We start from the raw sequence: 23258 nt of genomic DNA, 5'->3' as shown, positions 1-23258 counted from the left end.
TTTACATGGAACCTGAATTTTATTTTCACTGGCTTTATATGCATCTTCTGTTGCCTGTATTTTAAAAGCAACAGTTAAAAAAAGAAAACAGCAGTAATCATGTGCACTAATCACAGGTATGCTTTTTCTCAGTTAACCTTCCCCTCCGCAAGAAATTGGGAAGGTATTGTTTTCTTAGTGGACACTATTAGTCACCAAATGAAAAACCGGACAGAATGGCCTAAGTTTATGGCGTATGAGAATTGTGCAGGCACTTGGCAATGATCTCATCTTGCCCCTCAGTAAACAGTGGTTGGTGGGCTCGGAGCACTGGCATCATTTAGGAGCCTGTTAGTCTCTGGTCTCACCTGATACTGAATCAGCATTTTTTTTTTTTTTTTTTTTTTTGAAGCAGCATTTTAAACAAGATTCCTCGGTGATTTGTCTGCACATTAAAGTTGAGAAGTCCTAGATTCATTTGATCTCAGGTACATCCCTGGTTCTATATTTGATGAAATCTCCCCAGGTGATTGTAATGTGCAGTGCAGTTAAGCACTACATAACTAGTCCAACTTCATTTTTCAAACGAAGAAACGCTGGCCCACAAAAGCTTATGTATTTACCTAAGATGACTTAACTGTTTAGTATCAAAATCCAAATAATGTCGTCTCTCTTCTTCGTAAAAAAATAAAGCAGGGTCGAGGGGACAGAGCGTAGGGAGTGTGGAGATGGGGATAATTATTTTATATAGGGTGGTTGGGAAAGCCCTTCCTGAGGAAGCAGATGCCTGTGCAAAGAGAGGAGCAAACCACGTGGATAGCTGGGAAACTGTATTTCAGGCTGGCGTGTGTGTAGGTGTATGTGTGTGGTTATTTGGATTGGAGGAACAAGTGTTACCAAATTCCTGACAGATACTGCTCTGTGGGATGCAGAAACAGGCAATCAGAATTACCAGCTGTTCTCAAAATCTGATTCTCAAAATATTCCCTACCTTCTTCATATTCTTTACTCATTATTATGAGTATCTGAAGCCTTTGTTTAAAAAATGAGAACTATTAAATCTAGAAGTGTTTACAAGAACTGGAGTTTATAGCAAATATTCAAATACTGGAGAACACAGAGAACATTACTGAGTAGTATTCAAATAATAGATCTCCTAGCAGGGTTAACTGTACTACCCAGACTCATGGATTGGAAACTGCCAATTTAAGGATTTACTTTGAATCCAAAACTTGTTACTTTTTTGAACACTGCTCATAGAATTTGTATAAAGTATACAATGAGTATCAACCTATTTATATTTTATTTGCAAGAATGACTCACTGCCAGCAGCACACAGGGCCAGGAACATATACTTACATAGCACCAACTACAAGCAAGACTGACTGATGAGACTGTAGCCATGTCTCTCCCAAGTGCTCTTGTCCTGGTTCCTGAAAATGACGACCTCAGCCTCGAACTCGGCATTTCCTGGGCTGGTTTTCAACTTGACATTGGTGAATTTCTTCAGTAACATCCCTAGGTTGGCTGCTAAGTTTGAATTCTCACAGGAGAATTAGGATACTTTCTCCTATTTTCTTCATTTTGCACCTTTTTTTCTTTTGAGATTTGGAAAGCCACATAAATTCCCGGAGAAATGCTGGGAAGAAATCCCTGCACAGAAACACTAACAATGAGGACAGTGAGGCTGGAACCAGGTTTACCGGGGGAAGCAGTAGGTAGGAGTGGAGGTCAGAGAGCCAACAGAAAGCCTTATCATTTAGAGATGATGTCTCTATGGACCTGAATGGAAGCACTGAACTTGTGACGAGTGTTTGGATTCTGGATATATTCTGAATGCTGGGCTGATAGGACGAATGGATTGTGAAGTGTGAGAGGAAGAGGAATTGAGGACAACTCCAAGGTTTTTGGTTTAGGCATGACAGGATGAAATTACCATTTGCTGAGACGGATAGAGTGGGTGGGGGACTCTGGAGAAGTTGTTAAGTTTGAGATGTTTACACATCTAAGTGGATAGGTCAAATAGGCAGTTAGGTAAAGGAGTCTGGAGTTCAGGGAAGTCTGGGCTGGTGATAAGATGCAGGATTCAGGAGCATAGGGATGACATTTACAGCCAGGTTTTTAATATCCAGCACTGGCCGAGACCGCAGCTGTGTTCTTTTGGCAACTCAACCTGTGACTATTTGCTTCGCTGAAAAAAACCACATCTTATCTAGTTAAAACAATGAGGACAAAGGAGCCATGAATGTGAAAATGCTCTGTAAACAGTAACGTGCTGGGAAGCAGGAGAAATCTGATGGCACTGGAGGTGAGGAAAATCCGTGTGTGGACTTAGGGAAATAATTTTCGTGCACTGAGAATTAGAGGAACTGCGAAATGAAAGAAGGTGCAACAAGCAATTATAACTTTTTGGAGTGTAGCCAAATCTGTGCAAAACGAATATTTTAAAAATTTCCATAGCACCCCAAATTTACTAGAGCTTCACATACATGGTCTATTTGAGCTGCACAAGTCTTGTGAGAAGAGAATTATTATTGTTCCCATTTTACGGAGGGGGAAACTGCTCGGAGAGAATAGCTGACCTGTAAGGCATCACAGCAACCTGAGGGACAGAGATACACAAGCATCCAGACGTCCCCGTTCGGAATCCAACCTAAAGACGAACAAATCGCTTCCCACCCCCACGGTCGGCCGCGAAGACGGAGGGACACAGCCGGGCAGTCCAGCTCGCGGGCCTCCAGCAGCAGCCGGCCCCCGTCCCATTTCCGGATGGTACAGCCCTTTCCCCTATCGCGAGACCGGAAGCGTCGCGCATCTGGTTGCCAGAGAAACAGCTGTGCTACAGGCAGGAGGGCTTTGAACTGGCGGCTTCTTCCACCACCAGAGAGGCTGAGGTGGCGGGAGAGATCCCTCTTCTCTGTGGGGAACTGGCTGGCTCGGCGAGTGTCGGCGGCGCGCTTCTGCGGCCGTCTACGCTCTGACTGCCGGCGGCCAGTTCCTCGAGGAGGCCCGGCGGGAAGGTGAGGGGCCGCGCAGATGAGGGCGGAGCTCGGTCGCGGTGCGGTGCGCCGAGGAGTGGGCGGGGTGGAGTTGCATCGGGCCGCTCGGCTCGTAGATGGACTGTCAGTGAAAGCGGACAGGGCCAATGAGAGGGCAGGGGCGTGCTTATTGGGGGCGGGGCCCCAAGGGCTTCTGCCTCCGCGGAGGCTGTTTCTCCTAACATTAGGACCTGTAACCAAGGCTTCCACTTTCCCGATTTCCAGATCTTCCCACCAAGACCTATAACTGATCACCAGCCATTTAAACTAGACCGTAAACGGCAAAGGATGCAAATAGGCATTTCACAGGAAAAATAAAAAGATGCAAACAGCAAACAATTGATTAGAGACTCAGCTTTTTTCGTGAAGAAATGTAAACCAAATTCACAGATACCTTTTACACCTATCAGACTGGAGAAGATGAAACAGCTTTGACATAACCAGATGGGCCCCAGTCCACTGTTGGGGAAGTAGTGTAATTTGGTGCAGCCTTTTTGGAGTACAATTTGGCGAACTACCAAAATTTGAAACATAAGTGTTCCTTGACTCAGCAATTCTGATTTATTTTATGGATGTATGACCATAGCTAAAGAAATATTGGCACAAAGATATTAACTTAAAATTGAGGTATAACTTATGGTAAACCTCACCCATTTAATCTAAAGTTCTATGAGTTTTGACAAATGCATACAGTTATGTAATTACCAGCCACCACAATCAGAATATGGAAGTTTCGTCATGAACCCCAAATTCCCTAGTGCTCTTTGTAGTTAACCCCTCCCCTAACCCTATCGCTGGCAACCACTTAGTTTTCTGTTCCTGTAATTTTGCCCATTCCAGAATGTCATATCGATGGAAGCAAACACCCTGTGGCCTTTTGAATCAGGTTTCTTTCAGCTTAGCATCATGCAGTTGCTATTCATTCATGTTCTGTGTATCTGTTGTTTGTTCCTTTATGTTGCCGAGTAATAGTGAGAGGTGAAGCCGGCTGGGTTGGGTGGGGACTTGGAGAACTTTTCTGTCTAGCTAAAGGATTGTAAACACACCAATCAGTGCTCTGTGTCTAGCTAAAGGATTGTAAATGCACCAATCAGCGCTCTGTAAAAATGCACCAATCAGCACTCTATGTCTAGCTAAAGGTTTGTAAACGCATCAATCAGCACTCTGTAAAAACGGACCAATCAGCTCTCTGTAAAATGACCTAATCAGCTCTCTGTAAAATGGACTAATCAGCAGGATATGGGTGGGGCCAAATAAGGGAATAAAAGCTGGCCACCGGAGCCAGCAGCGGCAACGTACTGGGGTCCTCTTTCACTGTGTGGAAGGTTTGTTCTTTCACTCTTTGCAGTAAATTTTGTGGCTGCTCACTCTTTGGGTCTGCACTACTTTTATGAGCTGTAACACTCACCACGAAGGTCTGCAGCTTCACTCCTGAAGCCAGTGAGACCACGAACCCACCGGGAGGAAGAAACTCAGGACGCATCTGAACAGCTGAAGGAACAAACTCCGGATACACATCTTTAAGAACTGTAACACTCACTGCCAGGGTGCGTGGCTTCATTCTTGAAGTCAGCGAGACCAAGAACCCACCGGATTGAACCAATTCTGGACACAATCGTCCATTGTATGGATGTACAGTCCTATATTTATCCATTTCCTACGTATATTTATCCATTTCCTACTTGAGGCACTTTCAGATGGGTTCTTTCCAGTTGTTGGATATTATTAATGAAACTGGTATAAATATTCATGTATAGTTTTTTTTTTGTGTGCGTGTGTGTGAATATGTTTTCATTTCCTGGGTAAATGTGAATGAGATTGTGGAGTAATATGGTAAGTATATGTTTAACTGTAAGAAACTGCCAAGCAGTTTTGAAAAGTGATGATTTTGCATTGTCACTGGCAGTGTGAGTGTTACAGTTGCCTCCAACTTTGTCAGCACTTGGTATTGTCAGTTTTCTAAAACATTAATTTTTGTCATTTAAATAGGTGTGTAGTGGTATCTCGTTGTGATTTTTATTTCATTTTTTTGAGGAGTAATAATGAACATCTTTTCATGTGCTCTTTTGACATCCATACATCATCTTGGGTGATGTGTGTGTCCAAATCCTTTGTTTTCTGGTGAGTCTTGATACTTGTTTATATTTTCATGATATGCGTCCTTTGTCAGATACGTGTTTTGCAAATATTTGCTCCTAGTCTTTGGGTTTTGTTTTCCTTGTCCTAACATCTTTTGAAGAGTACAAGTTTTACATTTTGATGCCTTCCAATTTATCAATATTTTCTTTTATGAATCATGCCTTTGATGTTGTATCTAAGAAATTTTTGCCTAACCCACAGTCACATGTATTTTTTAGAAATTTTATAGTTTTGGCCAGGCCTGGTGGCTCACCCCTATAATCCCAGCACTTTGAGAGGCTGAGGCAGGCAGATCACTTAAGGTCAGGGGTTCAAGGCCAGCCTGGCCAACATGGTGAAACCCCGTCTTTACTACAAATATAGTAACAACAACAATGACAAAAAGAAAATTTTGTAGTGTTAAGTTTTACTTTACGTCTGTGATACATCTTTAGCCAGTTTTAGAATTGCTTTTAATAGCAAATATTCTATATACCACTTAAGTGAACTGATTAAAAAAGTGCTACATCTATGGGGTATTATGCTGTTGTTTGAAAGCATGACGTATATCTGTAAATGGTGATATAGAAAAATATATGAAATAGATTGTTAATTGTGAAGAAGCAAATTGCAAAGCACCATGCCATTTGTGTGTGTTTGCATTGGGGAGGAGTCGATAGGTATAAAGGATCGAAGGTTTGCATATGCCTAAAAGTGAGACTTGCAAGTCTCTATTAACACTAATTCTTGGGGTAAGCCGAATTTTGACTTAAAACATTTTTTATGTTCACCTGTTGTATTTGATTTTTTTCTGCATGGGCAAGTATTCCTTACAGAATACACAAATATATAAAGGAAAAAAATTGACCATACATAAATAATTTTTAGACATAAAAATAATGAAAATAAATTAGTCCCACTCTTTAAAGGCTTGCTATTCATAATGACTCAACAGAGGAGGATTCATTTTCTTTTAATTCTTTTATTCATCTCAAAATACCAAATTATAGCAGCCATATGTCTCCATGTTGTCTTTAATTCATCTATGTTGATTGCATTTCTTACAAACCTATATGAAAAACTTTAATCTTGTTTAGAATGAATATTACAAAAAGTTGGCACTTGTTACAATTTAGGATCTGGTCATATATCTAATCTGTCTATTCAATCAAGTACCATGAAGTAAATACGATTCTATTTTGAAGTGTCTTAATGTTATAAAAAAATGCTCATTATGTAGTGGCGAGAAACACGTTAGTCCAATTTTGTTGAAAAACACGTAGAGTAAAAATGGGAAAGAGATGTACCAATAGTGTTTAGCTCAGGGTGGTGGGATGTTGGGTGATTTTTAATTTATTTTCAAATACCTTTTAGTACTTTCTAGAGATCTTTCTATAATAAATGAATTATTTAGTTATAAATACAAGATATAGTTAATAGCAAAACAGAAAATAAGATAGGCAAGGGTACAAGAATATCCAGGAACCCACCAATCCAGAACCCACTACTCTTACTTCCTTGATGTGTCATCATCTTTCAGGTCCCCTTGTGTATATTCCTTTAATTAGAGAAATTGGACTTTTTAAAGTGGAATTGTCGACAGTTTGTATGTCTTTCTTTCTCTATTTTTTTGATATGTGCATTTCATTTTAAAATCTTTACCCAGTTTTCTATTAGAACTTTTTTTTCTTACTGATTGGTAAGAGCTCTATAAATATGTGAATATATTAACCTTTTGTATGTCATCTATGTTGCATTTATTTTCCCTAGTTTCTCAGGTTCCTTTTAATTTCACTTAAGAGTTCTTTTTCATGTTTGAGACTCAAGAGCATTAATTATTATGTAGCCACATCTGTTAGTCTTTTCCTTTTTGATTTATGCTCTTAGTATCATGCTTACTAAGTCATTAATTCCATGATTATGAAATTTATCTTTATGTTTATGGTTACAAATTTATGTTCCTTCCAGTCTGTTGGAGATTTCATATTTTTTATTACTTATAAAATTAGTTTTTACTTTCATTAAAGTATTATATTTAACTATTGTTTGGCTTTATCAATTTCTGGACAGTCTCTTTGATTTCCTATGATAACAGATTACATTTCTGTTACTACTCGCTTCCTTTTGTGCACTCCTTCTTGCGTACGCTCAGTATAATTAAGGCATAATATTTGGTTAAGTCAACATTCAATGCTTACATAATTATAACTATTTACATATTGTTTGATTGCTTTTTTTCTTGTACAGTGCTTTATTTTTCTTCTGGAATTTCTATGTGGCAGTTACAATTTCTTTCCAAATGCTTAAATACATCTGTAAGATCCAATTTTAATACCCTTTATCCATACCTTTTTCTAGATGGCCAAATTCATAAGATAGTTTGTTATTGCATCCCCACCTACCTCAGGAACTGCATTTTATTTAATTTATTATTTTCAGGAGTGAACCTAATAGAACAGACCTATTTCTAAAGCAGAATGAAAGATTTGTGGAGCCCTTTAGCTGATCCAGGTCATTGTTGGTTCCTTGTGCCTCTGACTTTATTGACATGTATTATGCGGCTCTGCGCATGCTTGCATCTCATTGCTCCCTCTGCAAGCTGCAATAACTCTCCCTTGACAGGCTGCTTAGGGCGTTTACAAGACATTTGGCCTTTTGGTGACTTATGCTTTTTGGTTGTGATGTGAGGGGCCAGGGTGATTCATCATCCCACAATAATAATGTCAGTGCTTTCCTGAGTGAGCCCAAACCCTTTTGCAGAGTTTGAATAATGTTGAGATCAATGCCTTTTTCATTTGCTGAGATGGGAAGAGCTGACCTCCTGGTCTCTTAAGCATAAGCTTTGGCACATTGAATGGTTGGAAGCCAAGCCATAACATCGCTCTGTGTACCTAGGTGAAGCCTCAGGTTGTTTGTATTTGTGCTTTCTCCTGTGTCCACAGCTTCTTTGGACCCTGCCTCTGCTGTTCAACAAGCAAAAGAAAGATGAGTCATTTCGTAGGATAAGAAAGGGACATTGTTGGGTAGAAGCAATTGCCTTTTTCATTCTGTTATGGTTGAATTTATTCTGTTATTGGTAGGAATTTAGGAAAGGATTTGTTGGAAGGCACCCATTCACACGCAAAGCCGAGTATGAGAGGGCAAAAGCTGGAATTCTTTCTCTTTTCCCATTTGACTCAGCATGTGTGTTGCCCCAGTGTCACAGGACAGAGCTGGAATGGGCTTGGTAGGCCACACGGTTTGGAAGGATCAATGTGCAGCATCGCTCACTGTGTAGCATCGCTCACTGTGTCTCTAGCTTATGCCACCCCGCCTGGTATTTCCTGCTTCCGGAAATAGCACTAGATATAGAACAGCCAGGGTGGTGAGAGGCCTGTGGATAATATCACATGAAACATAGTTAAATAGATTGGTAATGTGTAGCCAGATAATGAAAATCTGTCCTCTAATGAGGGAAGTAGATTTTGTTCTCTTGCTTCAGAGGGTAGAAATAGAATTATGGGTTTTAGAAGGGGAGGGTTGATAAAATGAGAGCAGTGCTTAGGTACTCCATGAAAATGCAGCACCACAGGGGAGAGAAGAAATCAGAGCTGAGAGGGAAGAAGGCTGAGCTAGAGTGGGCAAGGCTACAAAAAAAGAAGGCAAAACCGAAAGAAAGTAGCAAGGGCACTTTGGGAGGCCGAGGCGGGCAGATCAGATGAGGTCAGGAGTTTGACGCCAACATGGCGAAACCCCGTCTCTACTTAAAAACACACACACACACACACACACACACACACACACACACACACACAAATTAGCCAGGTGTGGTGGCGGGCTCCTATAATCCCAGCTACTTGGGAGGCTGAGGTAGGGATAATTGCTTGAACCTGGGAGGCAGAGGTTGCGGGGAGCCAAGATCGCGCCACTGCATTCCAGCCTGAGTGACAGAGTGAGACTCATTTTCAAAAAATAAAGTAGCAGGAGGGACTTAGCAATCACTAAGATGAAGTGGATCTTGCTTGAGAGACAGTGGTGCCCCTGAATGTTCCCTCGGGGAAGACCAGGGACACAGGAAGTGTTTTTTCCTGGAGGCCCAGGAAGCAACTGAGATGGCATTCACTTCTGCATTCTCTTTTAGCCATATTCAGTATCTAACATCCTGGGCAGTATATTTTATGTACACTGTGGCATAAGATTTAACAATCCGTGTACACAAGATATCTTTCGGTGAAGCTGGGGAACCCTTAAGTGTGACTTCAGTAACAACATAATCTTTAAAACAAAGCCTCTGAGTAATTGGATATTAACACTAACTAATGAAAGATTTAAATATCCAAGTCGCTTGGTATTAAATATTTTATTTGTTGTCCCAGGATTTCAATGGATATTATAAAGGGAAACCTAGATGGAATTTCAAAACCAGCTTCAAATTCAAGAATACGCCCTGGGAGCAGAAGTTCAAATGCTTCTTTGGAGGTACTCTCAACAGAACCAGCATCCCTCAAGGTAATTTACTGTTTAGAAAATATTTAAACTCCTTCCTCCAACTTCTCAGCAGTTGATGAAACTAAGGTGGTTGTTAACATCCCATTTTAAATTTTCTCCTTAGACAGTGTGTTCGGGGAGCACTTGCAGATTTCTTGGGTTTAATCTAGATTAATCTGAGAAAAACTCTACTCCATTCCTTCCCTCTCTCTCTCTCCTCCCTCTGCTCCTCCCCTCCCTCCCACTTTCCTTTTTTTCCTTTCTTTTTTTGGAGTGTGGTTTATTTCTCTACATTGTACTTTGTTAAAACTTGTGCATTGACTCTTTTTTTCTTTATAAGGAAGTTTTGTATTCCAACATCTAATATGCCACCATTGACTTTTACTAAAAACACTTCCTAAAAAAGTTCAGTATTTTAAAAAAATGGTTTAGTAAAGGTCATGTGATGTATATTTGGTAGGTATATTGTATTAGTCCTTTCTCACATTGCTGTAAAATAACTACCTGAGACTGAGTAATTTATAAAGAAAGGAGGTTTGCATGGTTCCATAGGCTGTACAGGAAGCATGGCTGGGGAGGCCTCAGGAAACTTACAATCATGGCAGAAGGTGAAGGGGAAGCTGGCACATCCTACATGGCTGGAGCAGAGGAGAGAGAGAAAGTGAAGGAGGAGGTGCTACATACTTTCAAACAACCAAATTTCGTGAGAACACAATAACAGAAATGATTCAGTCACCTACCACCAGGCCCCTCCTCCAACACTGGGAATTACAATTCGACATGAGATTTGGGTGGGGACACAGAGCCAAACCCTATTAGATACTATCTGGCTGTGACCTTTTTTTTTTTCTTTAGCAGTCCCTTTTTTTTCCCTTAAAATATCTAGACTTGATTTTTTTTTATTTAAAGCATTAGTTTTCTCATTTATTTCTTTTAAGGTGTTAGGAAATGAATAATTTGAACATTATAATGAAAAAAATTTTTGCAAGTTAATGAATTCATACTCTTTTTTTAATCTGTAGACTAGCTTCTGCATTTTGGAACTCTTAGAGTTTTGTCTGTCATGATGTGGTTCAGGAGTAGCACTCTAGGTATTTCAAGCAGAAAGGGATTGAATATAAGAGTTAAAGCCTGGGCAACATTACGAGACCCTAACTCTACAAAAAATTTAAAAAATTAGTGGGACATGGTGGCACATGCCTATAGTCCCAGCTACTCGGGAGGCTGAGGCAAGAGGATAGCTTGATTTCAGGAGTTCAAGGCTGTAGTAAGCTACGACTGTGCCACTGCACTGCAGCCTGGGTGACAAAGTAAGACTGTGTTCCCCCTCCACCTCCCCCACTGCAAAAAAGAGTTTAGTTCCTCGAAATCAACAGAAGACCTCAAAGTCAACAGACGACCAGCAAGAAAGGGAGTTCAGGGAGGGGGCTTCCCCTGGATTATGGGTTCTTAGGTCATGCCACCAGAGCTGTAATCCAGAGATCAGAAAGTTGCTGCTGCTGCTTCCGCCACTGCCCCAGGTCCCTCAGAACCACAAAGCTGGTGACTAGACATGCAGAGATGGCTGCCTTTGATATTTTTCTGCCAGCTTCCTATCAGAAACTTAGGAAGATGTTTCTACCTCACATGTGCTTTCTAAATCTTGTGCAGGTTCATCGAATCAGATTATCCTAACGTATGTCCAGAACCCTAGCTGTAAGTGACTTTGTACAAAATGCAGTTTTGTTTCATCTAGTCCTACATCACTACTATATGGTGTGTTACCTCTTACAGCTTTGTAATAATTACTGATAGCTGATAGTGGCTTTTCCATATTGTTTTTTTTCAGGACGGTCTTAACTATTCTTGGCTTTTTGCTCTTTTATATGTATTATTATTATTTTTTTTTGAGTCTCACTATTTTGCCCAGGCTGGAATGCAATGGTGTGATCTAGGCTCACTGCAACCTCTGCCTCCTGGGTTCAAGTGATTTTCCTGTCTCGGCCTCCTGAATAGCTGGGGCTACAGGCACAAACCAATAGACCCACCTAATTTTTCTATTTTTAGTAGATATGGGATTTCACCATGTTGGCCAGGCTAGTCTTGAACTCCTGACCTCAGGCGATCCACATGCCTCAGCCTCCCAAAGTGCTGAGATTATAGGTGTGAGCCACTGCGCCTGGCCTATATGTACTTTAGATCAGTTTTTTAAGTTCTGAAAAATCTGGTTGGGGTTTTGATTGAAATTGCTTTCACTTTACAGATTAATTTGGGGAGAATTTCTAACTTTGTGATATTAAATCTTCTGATGTATTAATATTGTATCTCAATTGATCTATTAACTTTTAGTTATTAGTTAAAAAATTCACATACAATAAAATTCACTTTTTGGTGTACAGTTTTGGCAAATAGATTGAGTGATATAACTGCCATTACAATCAAGATATAGAACAGTTTGTTCCATCATCCCTCAAAATATTTTTTCATTCTTTTCCTTTGTAAATAATCCAGTGTCACCCTTAATCCCTTAACATTACTGACCTATTCTCTGTCCCTTTTTTTTTTCCTTTTCCAGAAGGTTGTATAAATGGAATCATACAGTATGTAGCTTTTCACTCTGGCTTTTATCTCCTAGCATACATAATACATTTGATATTCATGCATGTTAATACACGTGGCTAATTTCTTTTTTAAAAAATTTTAAGTAGAGACAGGGGTCTCACTAGGTTGTCCAGACTGCAAATTTTAGAATAGCAGAGAATTAGTATTCCTGCTTATTTATTTCTGGGTGACAATTCTTTTTAAGTAGCAACTTCATGATATTAATAGTTATACATGTTTTAATACATAGATTAATATTACTTCATTCAAGACTTATTACAAGCAGAATATCAGTGATCATGTAAACTCAGATTTTATTTCAACCTGCTAAGCTACAGGTTAAACTCTAGAATATTTATTAGCCAATCTGAACTTTGACACTTATATTGAAAGCAAAGTTTTCAAAGTTGTGATTTGTGTTAATCATGTTCATAGAAAATCAGCAAGGTTCACCTTAGATTGAGGAAGAAAGCTACAAATATGTTGTATGCTGACTGCTGATTGCAAATCATTCAGCGTCTAGAAAACCTTACATTTTGTTTGAGTAATAAATCTTGGTGTGCTGGTTAGTTTTATTGCTCAGATTTGTCTTTTATTAAATTCTTACTGAATATTTTTTTTCACAGCAGAAAATGAGCTTAAAATATTAGGGTTTTAGTGACATGTGTTTAGTGATAATATATTTCTCATTCTAAAAATTTTGGCTTGTTGTTGCTTATGAACTTTTTTTTTTTAAAGAACCAATAGTTGTACTTTGTGTAAAAATCTCATGGGTTTCAAGTAGGAATCTAAATATTAGGAAGGGGTTTCATGAGGCATTTGTGTTTCCTGCGATTAAGGTAAAGGTATGGAGTAGGGGACGTGGAGCCATGAAAAATGGAGGTGGGGCTGGGCGCGGTGGCTCACGTCTGTAACCCCAGCACTGTGGGAGGCCGAGGTGGGAGGATTGCTTGAGCCCAGGAGTTCGAGACCAGCCTGGCCAACATGGTGAAATCCCATCTCTACTAAAAATACAAAAATTAGCCGGGTGTGGTGGTGGGTGCCTGTAATCCCAGCTACTTGGGAGGCTGAGGCAGGAGAATTGCTTGAATCCAGGAGGCGGAGGCTGCAGTGAGCTGAGATCACAACACTGCACTCCAGCCTGGTCAACAGAGCGAGACTCCATCTCAAAGAATAAAAATAGATGGGGCACGGTGGCTCACGCCTGTAATCTCAGCACTTTGGGAGGCCAAGGAGGGTGGATTGCTTGAGCCCAGGAGTTTGAGACCAGCCTAGGCAATGTGGTGAAACCCCATTTCTATTAAAAAATACAAAAATTAGCTGGGTGTGGTGGCATGCACCTGTGGTCCCAGCTAGTTGGGGAGGCTGAGGTGGGAGGATTGCTTGAGCCCAGGAGGCTGAGGCTGCAGTGAGCCGTGATCACGCCACTGCACTCCAGCCTTGGCAACAGAGTGAGACCCTGTCCAAAAGAGATATACACACACACACACACACACACACACACACACACACACATATGTATAGAGGTGGGATGTGGTGTTAAGAATGAGGAAGAGAGAAAAATCATACATATAGACCACAGGACAGAAGAGCAAGGGGGTTAGGAATAGAGAGGCCAGTGGGCAATGGGATAGGGAAGACAGTTGGTAGCTAGTGGGGTGGGAAACTGTGGGAAAATTTGTGTAATTTGCTTAGTTCTCCAGCTTCACCTTCGTGCCTCATTACCTTCTGCTCTTTCTGAGTTAGGATCATATGAGATGATGGGTGTGAAAAGTCTTGGGGTGCCCTGAAGTGTGCTATCCATCTAGTTACCTTTTGTGTATTCTTTATTCCCCCATGTGAAACCCAGCCTCAGAGGAAGGTCTGCTAAGTTCATTTATACCAATATAAATGACGGATAGAACTTGTGCAGCTTCTCCCAGAAAGGTTAGCATTTTCACAGGACAGAAGGCCTTAAGGATTAACTGGATATTGTGGAAGTCCAGGCTTTTTCTGACCTTTGGCAGAAATATGTTTTTGATTAGGGAACCCTGTTTAACCACCTCCCAGATTACACAAAGCAAACACTATTTTGCTAATGTATAAATTGGGCCTTCACTAGTTTCATTTTTGGCTAGGTCTGTTTTCTTCTCTGTTAATTCATGGCAGTGAAACCTACACCATAGGGTCATTGTGAGGAGTGAGTGAGGCAGGCCATGGCTGATAGTAATTCTTCAGTAAATGATGGCTGTGATTATTACCACCGAGTCAGCTCAGTTCTGCTGCGTTTATGTCCTGGCTCAGGCAGGGACATCCCCATGCAGGCCTGCATTCCTGGCAGTTTCATTCTCAGCACTGCCCGTCTTCCAACCTGGGGATTCACGAGAGGGGACTGCAGATTGTGGTGGATGGTTGAGCATGTGGTGCAGAGAGAACACAAAACCTACCGAGGGCTTAGAGCAGATGGGCTGGAGGAGACAGTCTGTCCGTTGGGAGGGGAAAGGTGCTCCTTTGAGAAGGGGCTGACTCTCTCTCGGAGGCCTTGTCTCTCTCCCTGTGGCTGTGTTAACTTCTGAAGTGATTTTCCTCACAGTTTACCAACCCCAGGGTCTCTGATCCCTGCTTTTCCCTCACCCGGCCAGGGAGGTCCTTTTCTGTTCTCTCTGGGGAAAACACAACTGTGTCAAGTGGTGTTTTCAAAATGAACTTTGCTAAAATGTAAAGGGAAACTAAAATGAAATAGAAAAACTGTGAATATCATAGAAAAAAAATAAATGACCAAAACACAGGGTTCTGATTAGGAGACTCTCACTAGGAAGCGCATCTCAACTCAGACTAGCCACTTTTCAACCATTCTGTAGCCACATGTGGCAAGTGGCTGTCGTATTAGACCTTTAACTGCCCATCCCAGTGTAACTTCAAGGAGCAGGCCTGTTGTGCCTTATCCCAGAGCCCGGCAGATAGCAGTTCCCTTCAGGACTGATGTAGACTCTTCTCCATTATTGCTAGGGATTGCTGGAGAATGGTGCAAATGTTATTACATGGACTTGTGTAGTTAAATTATGTTTAATTAGAGTGTTATATTTCTAGAATACTTTAATGCTAGTGTATTGCATTTATGTACATTCTCCATCTGCTTCCATTAGTGTCAAAACATTCTAGAAATGCAAAGTTTAAAAAAATACAGTATTTTTGGAAACTGTGTTTTTTTGGAAATTATTTTTAGGTTGATACTGCGAGCAACTTGAACTCTGGTAAAGAGGACCACTCCGAAAGCAGTAATACAGAGAACAGAAGAACTAGTAATGATGATAAGCGTGAAAGCTGCTCTGAGAAAATAAAATTGGCTGAAGAGGGATCAGATGAAGATCTGGATTTGGTTCAACATCAGATAATCCCTGAGTGTTCAGGTAGGATAATCACTAGGTGATTGGCTAATGATAATTACAAATGTTATATTGAAGGTGTTAGTATTACCTGTGTTTTTATCAACTGAGTAGAAATAATAAACCAAAAATGACATACAATATTTGTGAGCAAGCAATCACCACTTTTTATTTATAAGAATATTAAGAGCCCTTAAATATACTTATATTGGAAATATAACAAAATACGTCATTTAATAAAATAGTTATTGTGGTCATTGTACATTAATCAAGTAGGGAGTATTTCTGCATTTTATGATGCAATTTATTGATTTTTTGATGACTAAAATTGTACAATAAAATATATGCTATAATTTGTAGGGATTGTCCCACCCAGTAACATTTGGATTTTATAAAATGACATTTTTTATAGTGATAAATTAATTCTAGTCAGATTGAATTAGAATAGTGTTTCTCAAAAAGTGGTCTGCAGAGCCCTGGGGATATGGTGGGAGAATGTGTCCCTGAGACCCTTGCAGGGGCTCTGCAAGGTGAAAGCTGTTTTCATGGTAATACTGAGATGCTGTTTGCCTTTGTGTCCACCATACTGACATTTGCACTGATGGTATAAAAGGAATGGTGAGCAGAATTGCTGGTGCTTTATCATGAATCCGGACAATGGCACCAAAATGTTCTAGTAGTCATTGTATTCTTTGCAACCAGGCACTGACAGGAAAAAGAAATAGCCAGTGTCACTGGCTAGGAATCAGTAAAAACTATCAATTTTATGAAATTTTGACCCTTAAATATGCATCTTCTTAACATCCTGTGGGGTAAAATGGGAAGTATACATAAAGCAATTATGCTGTATGCCGAAGTTTGAAGGCTGTGTTGAAGAAAAGTACTTTTGTGATGGTTGGAGTTGAGAGCTGAACTGGCCACTTTTGTAATGGAACACCATTTTTAATTGAAAGAATGACAATTATCATTCAGATGGGTATTTGGTAGACTTCTTTTTAAGAAAATAAACATGTTACTTCGAGGATAACTACTGACAGTATTTGTTGCCAGTGGTAAAATTTGAGCTTTCGAGTGAAAATTACAGTTTTGGAAAACTGCATATGTCACTGTGAGGTTGATAGCTTTCCAATACTTAGAATTTTCTTATAAAAACTGGTGGCAATATTAACTGATGCCTTTGTGTAATGAAATGTGTTAACAGGTTGAAGGTCTGCATAATTTAGTTAACCACTGTTTTCCAAATGATCAATGTAGGATAAAAGATCCATTCAACATGAAATATAGATTCATGGATTTTAATGGAACAAATACGTAAAGCTCACTGATTCGATTACAGACTTCACTTAACAGTTAACCTGTAAGAAACCACCCCTGTTAAGTTTTGGTGTAGTATCAAAGAAGACTATCCAATTATCTGAATAGGCTATTAAATTTCTTCTTCCTTTTTAAACCATATATCTGTGTGAGGCCAAATTTTCTGCATATACTTTAGCCAAAACAACAGATTACAATAGGATGACTGTCTTCCTATGAGAATATGAGAATCCAGCTGTCTTCCCTTCATCCAGATATTGCAAATTTGAACAATACCACTCTTCTCACTAATTTTTTGACAATATAGTTATTTGTCATAAAATGTGATACTTATGTTAACATAATTAGTAATAGCATGTTTTTTTATTTTTGAAAGTGAATTAATAAGTAAATATTTACAATACTTTTCAGTGTTCATTTCTAATATGTTCATTATCAATAGCTATAACCCACATAAGAAAAGTTACTATGGGTTCTCAATAATTTTTTTTTTTTGAGACGGAGTCTCACTCTTTCACCCAGGCTAGAGTGCAGTGGTGTGATCTCAGCTCACTGCAAGCTCTGCCTCCTGGGTTCATGCCTCAGTCTCCCAAGTAGCTGGGACTACAGGTGCCTGCCACCACGCTTGGCTAATTTTTTGTATTTTTAGTAGAGACGGGGTTTCACTGTGTTAGCCAGCATGGTCTGATCTCCTGACCTCGTGATCCACCCGCCTTGGCCTCCCAAAGTGCTGGGATTACAGGTGTGAGCCACCGCGCCCAGCTGGGTTCTCGATAATTTTTAAGGCTGTAAAGGGGAGCTGAGAAAAAGTTTGAGAGCTGTGATTTAGAGTATGTTTGGGATGAGATCAGCTCTCATTGTTAGGTCAGGTGACTCAGGATTATGGTTTTCAGGAAACAAGGTGAAATGGGAGAGTTCCCTTATCCCCCTTGCAGGATGTGTGACAGGGGTGCGCTCACTTCTTCAGTGCCTTGCTGCTCAAACGCCTAGAGGGGGGTGCAGAGGACTTGGGGAGTGCTTTTGGGCTCTGACCCCACAGCAGCGTCTAAGGGTGAATGTTTACAACTCTCAAAGCCCAGTGGGAGTGTTACAGTGTGCTTTTTCAGCTTTGCTGTCTGCCGGCGGCTTGTGTTAATCAGCTCAATTAGACCCTCTGCCTTATCACAGGGGCAGAGGACTTTCTGTATCCTGGGTTCTTGCTCTGGTATACTGGAAAAATCGAATCACATGTTGGCTTGGAGGATGAGTGCAAGGTTTTGTTGAGTGGTAGAGGTAGCTGTCAGTGAGATGGATGGGGAGCTGGAAGGGGGATGGAGTGGGAAGGTGGTCTTCCCCTGGAGTCGGGCTGCCTGGTGGTTGAACTCTCCTCGAACTGCCTCTGACTGAACTCCCCTTGGCATCTGCATTGTTCCGCAGTCACTGGTTTGCTGGTGTCTGCTGGTGTGTTCCTCTATTCCTCAGCCACTTGTGTCGTGTATGCTAAAGGTCTTGGGTTTATAGGGGTACAGGATGGGGGCATGGTGGGCCAGAGTGGTCTTGGAAAATGCAATATTTGGGCGTGAAAATAGGAGTGCCTGTTCTCATTTAGGTCCGTGGGTACAGGCCCAAGGGTAGAGCCCTCACCAGGGACCCTACCTTTTTCTACCCAGCACTTCCCTGTCCCCTTCCCGTATCTAAGATATTATAATTGAGGTTAGCTGTTGACACAGTTTACATTGGATTTGTTTATATGGTTTTAGTACTGAATGGGTTACTTCAAAATGCCTGCTATATAGACTACCTATGTTGACAGAGCCTGAGAATGCTAGGATTGGCAGTTGGGAATGAGAACTAGAAGGTGTTGCTTTTGACGTACATAAGCAATAAGATTCCAGGAACCTCCTTCTTAATAGTATCAGTATTCTTTTTGGATAAGTTGCTTTCCTCTTTCTTTTTTTCCTTTAGAAGGAAATTAGGAAGTTAAGAGCAGTAGCTCGTACCTGTAATCCCAGCATTTGGGAGGCCCAGGCAGGAGTATCACTTAAGCCCAGGAGTTTAAAACCAGCCTGGGCAGCATAGTGAGACCCCTATCTCTAAAATTTCTTTTTTTTTTTTTTTTTTAAATTAGCCAAGTATGTCGGCATGCGCCTGTAGTCTTGGCTCTGGCTATTCAGAAGCTGATGTGGGAGGATTGCTTGAGCCCAGGAGTTCGAGGTTGCAGTGAGCTATGATCATGCCACCACACTTCAGCCTGACAGAATGAGATCCTGTCTCTCAAAAAAAAAAAAAGAAGAAGAAGAAGTGATGTCCATTATAGGGAAACATCACTGAACTCTTTGGGTTTTCAAAAGTTGATAAATTTGGCCTTACTTAGCACAATATGCCACTTCTAATGATCTATCCTGGGGTGGCTGAGACTTACTATTTGAGCATTCATGCTCATTCATTGCTGGATTATCAGCTTTCATCAGATTTAAAAAGAGAGAATATCATCTGTGGCTAAGAGGCTAAGAGCTTTGGCTCTGCAGATAGACAGATTTGGGTGGAATCTGACTGGCATTTACCTGTTATATGACCTTGGACATACGTGTAACTCAGTTACAAAATAGCTTCAGTTTACTAATTTGTAAAATGAGAACAGTGATTATACCACCTCAGAGGGTTAATATGAGCATTAAATGATATAATGCTTAAAAATAAAGCACTTAAAACTGTGCCTATCAGGTAACTCTATATATGTTAGTTATTATTATCATTAATCATAAGTTAATGACAGAAGTTCTAAAGTGTCCTTAATTTCAAATAAGTTACTATGGATTATCTAATTATCTACAATTCAAGAACCTTTTTAGGTACTTCAAGAAATTGGAATGAAGGAAGCAGCACAGAAAAACGATACAAGCTACATGGAGTACTTGTTTGAGTTTTTCTTCTTTCTATGTGTTGCAACCACTTTGTGTCACTGAAGACATACGCTTTTTACTGTAGCCATTTGTGTACACGCCTTCTCTTTCAGTTAGACTGAAGCAGCTTTAGGACAGGATTCTTGTCTTATTCTTTATTTTCTGTTTCTTAGTCATGAACATAGAAAGTGTATGAAGTGAATGAAGGAGAAAGAATTTGGGATTTAAAATCATGAGAATCACTTCTGAGTCCAGTGCTATAATTTGTTACCTATTTGAAAGGACCCAGTTATCTCAACTGTAAAATAGAGATAACTGTCTATTTCATAGGGTTGTTAGGTAATTATATAAACAAATACATGTGAAAGCACCTTGTAAATCGAGATACATGGTACCAGTATAGTAGTTATTATTATAAGCCATAAATATTTGTTGAATGAAAGAAATTGTAAGAATGAAACAAAACTTTATAATTTTACTATACTTCAGACCTATTTTTACTTTCCACACAATATAGATGAACACAAATTAGAAGAATTAGATTCTCAACTTCAAGATGCTATTCAGAAGATGAAAAAACTTGATAAAATATTGGCAAAGAAACAACACAGAGAAAAAGAAATTAAGAAGCAAGGTCTAGAAATGAGAATAAAGCTGTGGGAAGAAATTAAGGTAAGAATTCTCTAACCTTATGCTGACATGTAAGAAACAAATTCTCCTGGCTGGGCATGGTGCCTCATGCCTGTAATCTCAGCACTTAGGAAGGCTGAGGCAGGAGGATCGCTTGAGGCTGGGAGTTTGAGACCAGCCTGAACAACATAAAGAGACCCCATGTGTACAAAAAAATTAAAAAATTAGCCAGGCATGGTAGTGCGTGCTTGTCGCCCTGGCTACTCGGGAGGCTGAGGTGGGAGGATTGCTTGAGCCCAGGAGTTCAAGGCTGTGCAGTGAGCTATGATCATGTCACTGCACTCCAGCCTGGCTGACAGAGTGAGGCACTAAAAAAAAAAATATATATATATATATATGTATATAAAAAAATAAAAAAAATATATTTTTAATGTACATATATAATATATATTTTCTATATATATAGAAAAAAAGAATTTCCTCTATGAGTTGAGTAAGAAAATCATGGACCATGGTGTTACTGTGGCCTGGCTTTATTGCTTTTTTTTGTGGAGGTGGTGGCAGTGATATGTATATGTGTGTATATGAAGCAGTCATAGGGGTGATATTTTTCTGGAACCTGAGAAGAAAACTTTGTCTGTAGCATTCAGATTTCAAGCACTGCACTGGCGTGTTCATCTCCCCAGGGACAGGCCCAGGGTACCACGTCTCTTACCAGCAGCAGGCTGGTAAAGTGCTGGGCCCCTCCATCTCTGGAATAGGAAGAGGTGTAATAGCTGCTTTCATCAAGTATGTATGTCTGCTTTCTCTTCAGCAGCCTTATAGTTTGGAGATAAATAGACACAGTTTAACCCTCTGGTTAGCTTCATTATTTGGGTAAACCTTTGTGACAAACAAGTTTTGGGGAGTTGACTGTTTCCTGTGCTGGTCAAGATCTTTGGGAAGCTGTAAAGTGCTTGAGGTCTAGGACCATACCTCGTTTGCTTCTATCTCAACAAATTCCTGGTGCTCCTAACTTTCCTTGGCCTTCTTGGACCTCTTAGTCTCTATAATATTGGGGGCTTGAAGTTGACTAGATGGTGGCATTGACTTGGTGTATAGCCACTGACTCATACTTGAATTTTGACCCTCAAAGCAAAGCGCCTTTAAGATAAGGAACCGTGTGTAATAAGAGATTGGTTGTTTTTGAAAAGCCCTCCTTGAACAGTTGACTGACTTCTGGGAAAGTTCCTAGACAATAATATGAATTAAAAATGTAGTAATTAAAAATACATTTTTATGAGGTTCCCAGGAAGTCCATAGGGATTGAAAGAAAGAAACATCCACAATGCAATGCTTTAAACTAGATAAATCGTTTCTGGAAATTTTAGCAGAAAAAGTTAGCCTATCACTTTTTGCTATTGAATCTTAAAGCAAGTTTTTATTTCCTTCGAAGCAAGAATTATAAATGGAAACATAATAAAATATAGTAACAATCTTGAAATGTCTGAAATTTTTTAATTTGATGGTGTATCTTTAGGTTACTCACTAATTATAAAAATATCAAGCAGAAACTTATGATACTTTAAGCAAGGTAATTATCATATAATGATAGGTGTATACTCTGACTCTATCTGGGAATACCCGTTGACAGAATTTTGTGAGAACGGAGAACATTTACAGATTTCCTCAAAAAAAAAAAAAAGAAAAGAAAAAAAGTCTGAGACTTCTCATTTGTATGTATGTGACTGGGAGCTGTGTTGGAATTTTAAAAATCAATGATTATAGTTGCCTTCTTTTCCCATGTTTAAATTTAAATTTTTCTTTCATTAGTCTGCAAAATATAGTGAAGCTTGGCAAAGTAAAGAGGAGATGGAAAATACAAAAAAATTTTTATCTCTGACTGCCGTGTCTGAAGAAACTATTGGTGAGTAGATGGAGATGTCATTCAGCTTTGTTTTTATCTGAGTCATAGAATGTTTGGATTAAAGTAAAATTCTCAATCCAATTTTTCTGTCCTGTTCTTTGTGAGTTTGACTGTTCTTTAGGGAAATAATTGATCACATTAGGTAGGATTATATGAAACTACTCCAAGCTTCGGTATGTTTCGGTGTCTTTAAGTGTTTGTGTCTGCTTGACAGTAAGGGGGACAGGGCAGGGACAAACTGGGAAACAGACAGAAGTATGTCATTGCCTTTACTTCTTGTCTCTTTTAGGTGTCTCTAGATCCCACTTTCTGCATACAATTCCCTAACTGCTTACGAGCCTGTGGAACGCCTTTTGTTAAAATCTATGACTGATTTGTCCTATTTCCTGGTCTCTCACAGTCCTGTTTATTTGAGATGAACCAATTCTGCACATTTATTTCTACCTTTCTAATTTGCTTTCTATGTATATTTGTGAATCTTCTTTTTTGGAAACAGAAATATTATGGAGTCATGTAACCTTTAACCCATTTTTATGATGGTGAAAATTTTAGGGATTAGAAACATTTTGTGTTTTTATATATCCTAGTTGAAACATCAAAAAATACTAATCTGGCCTATATTAAATTCATCGATCATTTACTTTTTGCATCTTCTGTTTTGTTACAGAAGTAACACGTGTGTAATCTACATGGGAAAATATTGGTTAAACAAAAGTATTACTATCAGCTAAATTCTCAACTTGTAGAGATAACCAATATTAATATTTTAGTTTACTGTTTATCTTTTGAGATGTGTTTAATGCAAATATCCATATAGATATTTTGAGAAGAAAAATAGGATCAAATTATATATGTATATGGTATTTTGTAACCTTTTCCCGACTAGTTTGTATTTCTGGAGCACCTTTAGCTGTCAATAATAGATGTGTGTGGTCGTTTGTTTCCAAACAGCTGCCATTAGTTCCTTCCCTTTATTTGT

The 23258-nt window shown here is 39.6% G+C and overlaps 2 protein-coding genes across 3 annotated transcripts in view; one reads left to right on the top strand and one right to left on the bottom strand.

Moving 5' to 3' along the window:
* LOC119628116 (uncharacterized) lies at window positions 1-6162 on the bottom strand. Its single transcript, XM_073011958.1, has 2 exons — window positions 6136-6162; window positions 1-3284 (listed from the first exon to the last, which is right to left on the bottom strand). The coding sequence occupies exons 1-2, from the start codon at window positions 6160-6162 to the stop codon at window positions 2511-2513; spliced, it is 801 nt and encodes a 266-aa protein (XP_072868059.1). The 3' UTR covers window positions 1-2510.
* Window positions 2899-23258, top strand: part of FSIP1 (fibrous sheath interacting protein 1) — a 193451-nt gene continuing 173091 nt past the window's right edge. For both annotated transcript variants that reach the window (XM_038009827.2, XM_008017084.3), the window contains exons 1-5: window positions 2899-2999; window positions 9491-9623; window positions 15388-15571; window positions 20261-20415; window positions 22186-22279. In XM_038009827.2, the coding sequence (XP_037865755.2) occupies window positions 9498-9623; window positions 15388-15571; window positions 20261-20415; window positions 22186-22279 (559 nt within the window). In that variant the 5' untranslated portion in view covers window positions 2899-2999; window positions 9491-9497. The remainder of the gene's footprint in view (window positions 3000-9490; window positions 9624-15387; window positions 15572-20260; window positions 20416-22185; window positions 22280-23258) is intronic.

This window comes from Chlorocebus sabaeus, chromosome 26, assembly GCF_047675955.1.
Source record: "Chlorocebus sabaeus isolate Y175 chromosome 26, mChlSab1.0.hap1, whole genome shotgun sequence".
NCBI classification, from domain to species: Eukaryota; Metazoa; Chordata; class Mammalia; order Primates; family Cercopithecidae; genus Chlorocebus; species Chlorocebus sabaeus.
This window is presented reverse-complemented; position numbering and strand designations above follow the sequence as displayed.